Consider the following 10,040-nt stretch of genomic DNA (forward strand, 5'->3'; position numbering starts at 1 on the left):
TTGTTCACGGGAACTTGGGTTAATGATGAGACTACGTCTTCACTGGGGTGAGAAGGTGAAAAATTCAGAGTGTGCAGGGCCACATCAGTGACTTTGGGATTCTGAAAACATTTACTGTCCTTCTCAGGTCCTACCTTGGTCAAAAACAAAATAGTAATCTTAAAAAGGCATCTTTAGACCATGACTAAACAGCCAACAGAGTATTGTTTTCCTTCCCCTTAACCTCTTCTATGAAAAATATCCCCTCTATGTGCTGTAGGATTTGATTTTCTTTGAACCTGAAAAGATCCTTATGACACAGTCTCGTATCTGCTTGGTTTTCACTCCATAGACAATAGGGTTCATAGTGGGAGGCAGGAGCAGATAAATATTGGCCACAATGATGTGGCAAGATGGAGGAATTGTGTGGCTCCCAAAACGATTAAAAAAGAAGCAGAAGAAGGCTGGACTGTAGGAGAAAACAATGGCACAGATGTGGGCAGTGCAGGTGCTGAAGGCCTTCTGCCGAGCATCTGCTGAGGAGAGGCTCACCACTGCCCGGAGGATCATGGTGTAGGAGACTGTGATGCACAGGATGTCAAAGCCCCCAATCAGGAAGGCAGCCACCAGACCATAGATAACATTGGCCTTGATATTTCCACAGGATAACTTTGCTACCGATAGCTGGTCACAATAGGTATGGTGTATTATATTACCCTTGCAATAGGGTAGTCTCTTGGTGAGGAAAATCAAGGGAATGATGAGGAACACCGCTCTCAGGAAAGTAGCAAGCCCAACCTTTGCAATGACAGGATTGGTGAGGATAGTTGAATAGCGCAGAGGGTAACAGATGGCCACGTAGCGATCCAGGGCCATAAGCATGAGCACCCCAGACTCCATCCCTGTGAAGGTATGGATGAAGAACATCTGGACTAGGCATTCTTCAAATCTAATTTCCTTGAGATGACACCAGAAGATGCTGAGAGCTTTAGGGACTGTACTAGAGCACATGACAAGGTCAGTAAGGGAAAGCATTGCCAAAAAATAATACATGGATCTATGCAGGGAGTCCTCATAGTAGATGAGGTAGAGGAGCCCACAATTCCCTACCATTGCCACAGCATACATGGAGCAGAATGGGAAGGAAATCCACATGTGCATGTCCTCCAGTCCTGGGATCCCATTAAGAATGAATGAGGCTGGTGTCACATGTGTTTGGTTCAGAATTATCATAATTAAGCTGGTATGATCATTAAGATGCTTGTAAGGTTGTAATTTGATTTTTGTTTTGTTTTGTTTTTTGACCCTCCAAGATTTGGAAAAAATAGAAAAAAAAAATCTTAGTTGTGCTCTCTGTCTCTTCTCTCTGTTAAATATTGTATTTTAATAACAAGAAAACAAACATTTGGAATGTCAGGAACTGTTTATTTAAACATTGTCTAAACTCGTTTAAGCCATTGTTAATTCATTAATCTATCAGTTCATTGAAAGTACATACTTAACACCCACTATGCATCAGGTTTTATCACAGATATTGCAGCTACATTACTTTAAAACAAAAGGATATAGATACAATCCCTCTAAACTTATAATCAAGTGTAATTGTGTTACACTCATGATCTATGTCATTATGATCTTTCTGATTGATATCTGATATAATATCTCATTTGAATGTTAATTACTATACCCCCTCCAGTTTAGGTATTTTCTTAAAGTAGAACTCATTGAATACCTTACCAGTAACACAACGGATATGATTAAGGTGCATTGTTATTCTTTCTTTTATATTTTCTTGTTTTATTTTTAATAATAATTTATATTTATGCCTACTATGTACCAGGTAAAGTTCTAAGAAGTTTATAAATATATTAACTCATTTTATCCTCATTAAAAGCCTAGAGTGCATTTTTATTAATCTGCACGTTATTATTAAGTAAATAGTGGGTCTTTGTGGATGAGGTTTCTAAGGTCTGAATTTCAAAGACATTCTCAATCCCCTAGCTTAAGGTATAGATAGTAAGAGGACCACTGATACTTTTTTACATGAACTATTCTTTTGCTTTTCTTCATTTATTTGTTTTTTGGTTCTGAAATATTTAAGAACATTTTTAAACTTCTATGCTTTCAAATTCAGTGGTAGAAGTTATGATGATAGAGATGTCCGTGTGCATGTCTTTTATTGTGCAGGCACTTATTGGGCTTTTTGTGTCTGGAAATCTGCAATCTTTGGTTTTGGAAATTTTCTTGCATTAATTTTTGTGATATTATCTTCACAACCACATCCTTGTTATTTTACTACTGTTACTTTTAGTTAGATCTTCTGGGCTTATTCTCTTTTCTTTTTTCTCTCTTAAAACATTTATATTGGGGCACCTGGGTGGCTCAGTAGGTTAAACATCCAACTTCAGGTCAGGTCATGATTTCACAGATTGTGGGTTTGAGCCCCACATCTGGCTCTATCCTGACAGCACAGAGCCTAGAGCCTGCTGCAGATTCTGTGTCTCCCTCTCTCTCTCTGTCCCTCCCTCACTCCTGTTCTGTCTCTCTCCTTCAAAAATTAAAAAAAATTAATGTTTATATTGGATATATTTTTATAATCCATTTTCTACAAAAATTCCTGAACTCTATATCCCAAATATCTTGGCATTGTTTGTTGTTGTCTAATATTACAAATTTCCAATATCACATTTTCTTCTGAATCTTGCGTATCTGGTGGTAATAAATATATATTTGAAGGTATACACATTACATATAATTTCCATATCATTTAAGTTTCAATTATTTATTTTTATATAGCTTTTTTACATTGGAGAAGTTTCTCACATATCTGGTAAATTTTGAATATTAAATCATACTGAAGAAAGAGGCTATAGAGGGGAGCACAGGTGACTGGCTCAGTTGGCTGAGTGTGGGCCTCTCGATTTCAGCTCAGGTCATGATTGCACAACTCATGAGATCAAGCCCTGCATCAGGCTCTGCACTGACAGCACAGAGCCTGCTTGGGATTTTCTTTCTCCGTCTCTCTTTGTCCTTCTCTGCCTCAAAATAAATAAATAAACATTAAAAAAAAGAAGGAATGAGAATGAAGTTAACTTTGAGGCATATCAGAAGAGCTTCTAAGAGGAATGGACAAATGCTTTTAAACATGAAGTGTGGTTAGGTTTATGACAGGCCAGATGGGCAGAGCAGTGTTCTCTCTTGTGCTTATAATTTCCTACGCAAATCATACTGATATTTTTAGCTTCATGATTTTGCAATCTTCTCTCCTTTTTGTGTTCTCCCATAACAGCCTCTCGTATAACACATTCCAGGAAGATTCAGCTCTCTCTTGGACAGTTTAGAAAGCCAACCTCTAAAGCCTCTTAATACAGTGTAATTAGCAAAGTACCAGGCTTACAGTAAGGAATGGATATGTTGATGGAATCAATGTCTTTCACTATTTCAATATCATGGTATTATAAAAATCTTATTCTATTCTTGAATCATCCATAATTTAATAAAACCTTCACATTAAGACAGATTGTATTTTACACCTGCAGTCTATACCAAGACGCTTAGTACATATTAAATGTCAATAATTTTGGAATAAATGAGCAGATTAATGAATTAATGAATCATAGTCTGTACTTGATTTTAAGCATTATTAAATTAAATGCTGTAATATAAATATTATTACTTGGAAAACAGAAAGGAACTACCAGAGGAAAAAAGCTCATAAATCACCAGAAACCATTAAGTTTAAATGAAATAGAGAAAACAAAGGAAATCCCAAGGAAGCAGGAAAATATAATGTCCTAAGTAAAATAAATATATTGGTTTGAAAAACAAAGATCAACTATTTGAACTACGCTACGAATTAGTCCTAATTCAGAGTGATTTTTAAAAACAATATTGTATAGTTTTGAAGAAGAGGTATATCGGAAAGTAGACCACACACAAAGTATGCACAAAGTTTTTGCTTTTTTGTTTGTTTGTTTGTTTTGTAAACATGAAACATACCAAGAAACAAAATATACCAAAAAATTTTGGATAAAATATTACTTTGAGATAATGCAGAAGCAAAAACAAGAAAATATTGAGTCAATATCACTTTCGAGTAAAATAAAAGGCTTGACACGGGGAAATTAAAGCTGGTACACCAAAGTGTGTCACTCACCTCTAGCTTTGGCAAAGTTTTTCCACAACCAAACATTGTACAGTACTGAAATAATTCTGTGGTTCACTCTGTTAGTACACAGAAGTTTTAAAATGAGACACTGAAAAATAAATAAGTGAAAAATAAAATGAGACACTTTAATTATATCACAGCTTATTAGCTCAACCTCCACTTCTCATTTCAGTGTGATTCGTTTGGCCTTCAAGCAGGCTAACAAAAGCCTTACAATTTGCATTTTGGAAAAAGGAAAACTGTGGGTTCACAATGTAAGTGTTGTGTTTCCACGAGTAACAAACTGCTATCAAGTTTCATTCTATCAGGCTTGTAAATGTGTACTTTATGCTTGAATAAAAAATATTTTTATGATTATTTTCACAGCTATCATGAAAGGATATTTTTTAAAGTATAAAATTCTTATGTATGTATGTAAATGCACGTATGTTTATCCATATATGCGCATGTTTACCATTAAAATAAAATAGATTTTGAAATTTATTTTTTATAAATACGTGGCTAGGGTGTAATAAATTGTCATAAGTTGTTGAAAAAATAATATCACTACTCATTCCTCCTTAATACATTCAAATGTCAACTCTTAACTCTATGCAACAGAAGGAGATGCATTTAGGAAAAGTATCGGTACATGTAATTTAAAAATAGGCAATATATTTTGGAGATTACTTTTGCTGTGTTCTAGAGACTATCTTTCCTAAATATGAAGTAAATATCCTGCTTATATCTTGTGCTTTCTTTCTATAGATGTATCTTTAATTACTAAAAGTGACTTTCATGTTACACAATAATTTTAGGTCCCATGTTTAACATATTTGCAAAACTGTCAGAGATCCACACTTATACACAGGTAGTATACTATTAACCACAAAGTAAGTAAGGAAATGTCCAAAACATGTTTAAAATGATTTCGATATATCATAATCCAATTTTTCTAGCAAGGAAAATTAACTAATACTATGTCGTGGGTGTGGACAGGTATATTGGAAGAGTAACACAAGCACATATATGTTATTTTTAAAGTACAACTTTGATATCAACTTTTATCTATTACCATTCCCAAACCCCATACACAATAAATTTGCTCTCTCGTTATGATAGTGGGTCCCTCTCAGCAAGTGTTGTTATCTAAAATGGATGAAATTCAGTCTCAACTAAGTGTCGCTAGATAATTAACAAGAAAAATTAGATTCTCTTTCTGAGAACAAGGGGAGGGCAGGTAAGAAGCAAGAGTGTTCTCACCATGACTGAGAACTCTTCTCTAGATGTCCCCCATTTCTTCTTGCCATAAGCATGATTCATACCTGACTTCCACTACAACAGAAACAATGATTCCTATTTCGTTATGGAAATGGCCTAGATATTCATAATCATGATGCAAAGTTATGCTGAATTGCAATCTGAGCATTGGGTAAACATTTTCTAACCTCCCAGCCTCCCACAACACTCTTGCCTGCAAACATGATGAATGGACTCAAATCTGTATTTCTGAGAATATCATAAACAATTCATATGCATTCAAAACCTCTACTTTATCTTTCTGCCTCAAAAACAATAATAAATCCTCTAGTCCCACTTTTATGTTCCTTTAATACCTTAGGTTCTAAAGAACAGACAGTGAGCTGAATGCAATCTGGTCCAGGTGTTCAGGATCGTAGTCAAAAAACATATGATATATATACGTGCAGAGCATTCAACTTCTGAATCCCATGGTATCTGTACTAGTGAAATGGGTATTTAAGAAAAATGTCCTATCTATCCTAAAGGGATACTTCAAAACATTAGAGACACAGGTGTTTGTGTGGCAATCAAGCTAACCTTTATGAGAGGAGGAAAAGAATGGATGGTTTCCATTCTTACTGTATATGATGATACTGAATAAGTGAATTTTTCATGTGCATGTATGTTTGTGCACACCCATGTATTTAATGGAGAGGAATTAAAATGAGCACAAGTTTTAATAAAAGTGAGTTATTTTAATACTACTGCAGTGGTCTTTCTTTTTGTATGAGGTCTTGTAGGATACATGGTAAAAGCACTTAGCACAGAATGTTTGTCACTCACATATCCATCCGTTTATTTCATTCACTTATTCGTTAATGTCTCTAATTAAATGACATCATTGAGTATTTAGACATCCCCAAGTCAGAGTAGTAGGTCTTAAAAAGGGGTCAAACAACACGAACCTTGGAAATTTTATGTTAGATCAAAGATTTCAGAGACAGATAGCCACATATTGTGTTATTCCCTTTATATGAAATATTAAGAATAGGCAAATCCATAGAATAGAAAGTAAATTTTTGGATACCAGCGGTATGGGGAAGGAGGTGGCTGCTTAAAATGTATAGGCTTTTTTGGGGAGATGACTAAAATATTCTGGAATTAGTGGTGATGGTTGCACAACACTAGGAATGTACTGAAAACCACTGAATTGTACCTTTAACATAATTAAAATGGTAAATTTTGCATTATGTGACTTTTACCACAATTTTTAAAAAAGTCACAAAGCTTTCTTAGATTCTTCTACTTTTTAAGCTTAATATATTATTATTAATTTTGGGGCACAGTGTAGTTTTAAAGAGTTTAGCATAAATCTATTCCCACAGGCTTCTACAGATAAGTTTACAAACATTTGTATCTTAATGAATGATGATGTTACTTGAAAACACATTATACCCAACGTAGGTTCAGTGAGTTAAAAACAGGCTATTCCCATATGCTTCAACACATAAGTTTATATACACTTAGACCTTAATGAAAAAAGATGCTGGTTGAAAGATGGTTTATACACAGTATAGTTTAATGAGTTAAGCATATAGCTATTCCCATATACTTCTAACATATGTGTGCAAATGCTTTATTTTTTATTTCTTTTTAATTTTTTAAATTTGAATACAGTTGACACACAATGTTACATTAGTCTCAGGTGTACAACATAGTGATTCAACATCTCTATACATTATGCTATGCTCACCACAGATGTAGTTACCCTCTGTCACCATACATTACTTACAATATCATTGACTGTATTCCCTATGTTGTACCATTTACTCCCTATGTTGTCCCATGACTTACTCATTCCATAACTAGAAGCCTGTATCTCCCACTCTCCTTTACCCATTTGGTCCATCCTCCCACCTTCCTACCTTCTGGCAACTACCAATTTCTTTTCTGTATTTACTGGTCTGATTCTGCTTTTTGTTTGTTTATTCATTTGTTTTGTTTTGTTTTGTTTTGTTTTAAGATTCCACACACGAGTGAAATCATATGTATTTGCCTTTCTCAGTCTGATTTATTTTACTTACCATAATACTGCCTAGATCCATCCATATGTCTCAAATGGCAAGACTTCATCCTTTTTATGGCTGCATATCTTATTGTGTATATATACCACATCTTTATCTATTCACCTGTCAATGGGCACTGAGATTGCTTCTACATTTTGGCTATTGTAAATAATGCTCCAATAAACAGAGGAATGCATATACCTTTTCAAATTAGTGTTTCTGTTTTCATTGGATAAATACCTAGAAATCAAATTAATGGATCATATGATATTTTTATTTTTAATATTTTGAGGAAATTCCATACTGTTTTGCACAGTGGCTGAGCTATTTTTTTTATTAAGCATTCCCCTAATTGCTGAAAACTTTTAATTAGCATCAAGAAGGTGAGAAAGTTGATTTTGACAGGGTTTTTTTTTTTTTTTTGTAGTTTATCCATTGCTTGTATTAGGGACAAACTTTTAATATTGTCATTTTGCCATTTTCATTCATGTCGCTCACAGTTTACTGCTTTTTTGTGTGTGAACCCAAGTATTTCTCTGGGATAAATGCTCAGGAGTGTAACTGCTAAGTTGTATGATAGCTCCAGTACTGTTTTTAAGACACTGTCAAAACGTTTTCCAGAATAGCTGTCCTTTTTTGTATTGCTACCATCACTGTATTTGTGATTCTGTTTTTCCATATTCTTAGCAGAATTTCATGTTTTTAGTATGCTTTATTTTATCTTATGTCATGGTTGTATAGTGATATTCTATTCCAATTTTAATTTTTATTTGTATATGGCTAATGATATTGAACATTTTTTTATATGTCTATTTGCCATTTGTATATCCATATCAATGAAATGTCTGGGCTTTTTTGTTTTTTGCTTTTTTTGTCTTTTCTAATTGGATTTTTTTTACCATTGAGTGTGTGTGTGTGTGTGTGTGTGTGTGTGTGTGTGTGTGTTGGATATGTCCTGAAAGTATTTTTCACAGTCTGTAGCTTGTCTTTTCATCCTCTTAGTAGGGTCTTTTGCAGAGCAAAATTAAAAAAAAATTCTAATGTGGTTTAATTTTCATTTATTTTTTTTCTATTTTGAGTTGTGTTTTGGTGTCAAGTCTAAGAATTCTGCCTAGTCCTGGATCTTAAAGTTTTATCCCATAGTTTTTTTAAATGTTTTAGAGCTTCAAATTTTACATTTAAGTTTATAATGCATTATTTTCAGTTAATTTGTGTATAAGGTATAATCAAGGTACAATCTTGATTTAGGTCAAGAGTGTTTTGGTTTTGTTTGCCTATCAATGCCTAATTCTTCTAACAGACGTTTTTTGAAAGGCCACATTTCCTTTATGGATTTCTTTTGTTTATTTGTCAAAAATCATTTGGGCATATTTGTGGGGTTCTATTTCTAGGTACTCTATACTGTTCCATTGATCTATGTTCTATGATCTGCTAATACCACAGTCTTGATTATTGTAGCTATGTAAGTCTTGAAATTACAAAGACTACTTCCTCATTTCATTATATATTTTCAATTTTTTTAAGCTACTGTCATTCCTTTGATATTCCAAATAAATTTTAGAAAACAATTGTCTATATCAACAGAAAATCTTGCTTGGATTTTCATAGGAATTGCATCACACCTGTGTATCACTTTAGGAAAAACTGGTATCTTCTCATCCGTGAACATTTTTTTGTCTCTTCATTTAATTGGATTTTTAAAAATTTATTTTATTGGCAATGTATAGTTTTATTAGTATATATTAATTATTATATTATCATAATATATCTTATTATAATATATAAAGATAATTACCATTCAACCTTCTACTTCTATAAGCTTAATTACATTAAAATGCCTATTTAAAATGGAATCATAAAACATTTGTTTTATGTCCTTGTGTGGTTGACTTATTTCACTTAGTGTAATATATTCAAGGGCCATCCATGATATAGCATGTGACAGCTTCCTTGTGTTTATGCCTGAATAATATTACACTATATGTATATACTATATTTCTTTACCTATTCATCTATTCATGGGCCTTTAGGTTACTTGTATATCTAGGATGTTGTGAGTAATGCTGCAGTGAACATGAGAGTACATATATCTCATTGAGATCTTATTTTCAGTCCTTTTGGGTAAATTCTCAGAAGTGAGATTTTTGGATTATATGGTAATTCTATTTTTAACTTCTTGAGAATTTCTATACTGTTTTTTATTGTGGCTGAACAAATTTGCATTCCCTCTGGCAGTGGGCATGGGTTCTAATTTTTCCACATCCTCACCAAAAACTTTTTGTTTGATTTATTCTATAATTGACATCTTAATAGGATGTGAGATGATATCTCATTTTGGACTTGATTTGCATTTCTCTAATGATTAATGATATCGAGCATCTTTTCCTACCTGTTGGCCATTTAGTACATCTTCTTTTTAAATAGGAGTGAAGAAAATCATACAATGTGTCATGCTTCTGAAGTAAAATAATGGAAATGTTTCAAGATATCAGAAATACAGAATTTCATTTCATATTCCTAAGTCATACAGTTATATGAGCCCAGAGAGAGGCCTATTTAATTTCTTAAAATGGAAGCCACGGGTGAAATTGCAAAAGCAATTTCAG

General features: G+C 33.5%; 1 protein-coding gene across 1 annotated transcript; it reads right to left on the reverse strand.

The window, feature by feature from the left end:
* Positions 1-246: 246 nt before the first annotated feature.
* Positions 247-1,212, reverse strand: LOC132660617 (olfactory receptor 52N4-like). The gene has a single exon (XM_060604422.2). It carries the CDS (start codon positions 1,210-1,212, stop codon positions 247-249), a length of 966 nt encoding a protein of 321 aa, XP_060460405.1.
* Positions 1,213-10,040: the final 8,828 nt, after the last annotated feature.

This window comes from Panthera onca, chromosome D1, assembly GCF_046562875.1.
Source record: "Panthera onca isolate mPanOnc1 chromosome D1, mPanOnc1 haplotype 2, whole genome shotgun sequence".
In the NCBI taxonomy this organism is placed as follows: domain Eukaryota; kingdom Metazoa; phylum Chordata; class Mammalia; order Carnivora; family Felidae; genus Panthera; species Panthera onca.

What these genes read in the sequence shown, in the direction of transcription:
- LOC132660617 (XM_060604422.2), bottom strand. Translation starts at nt 1,212, where the DNA reads ATGATAATTCTGAACCAAACACATGTGACACCAGCCTCATTCATTCTT.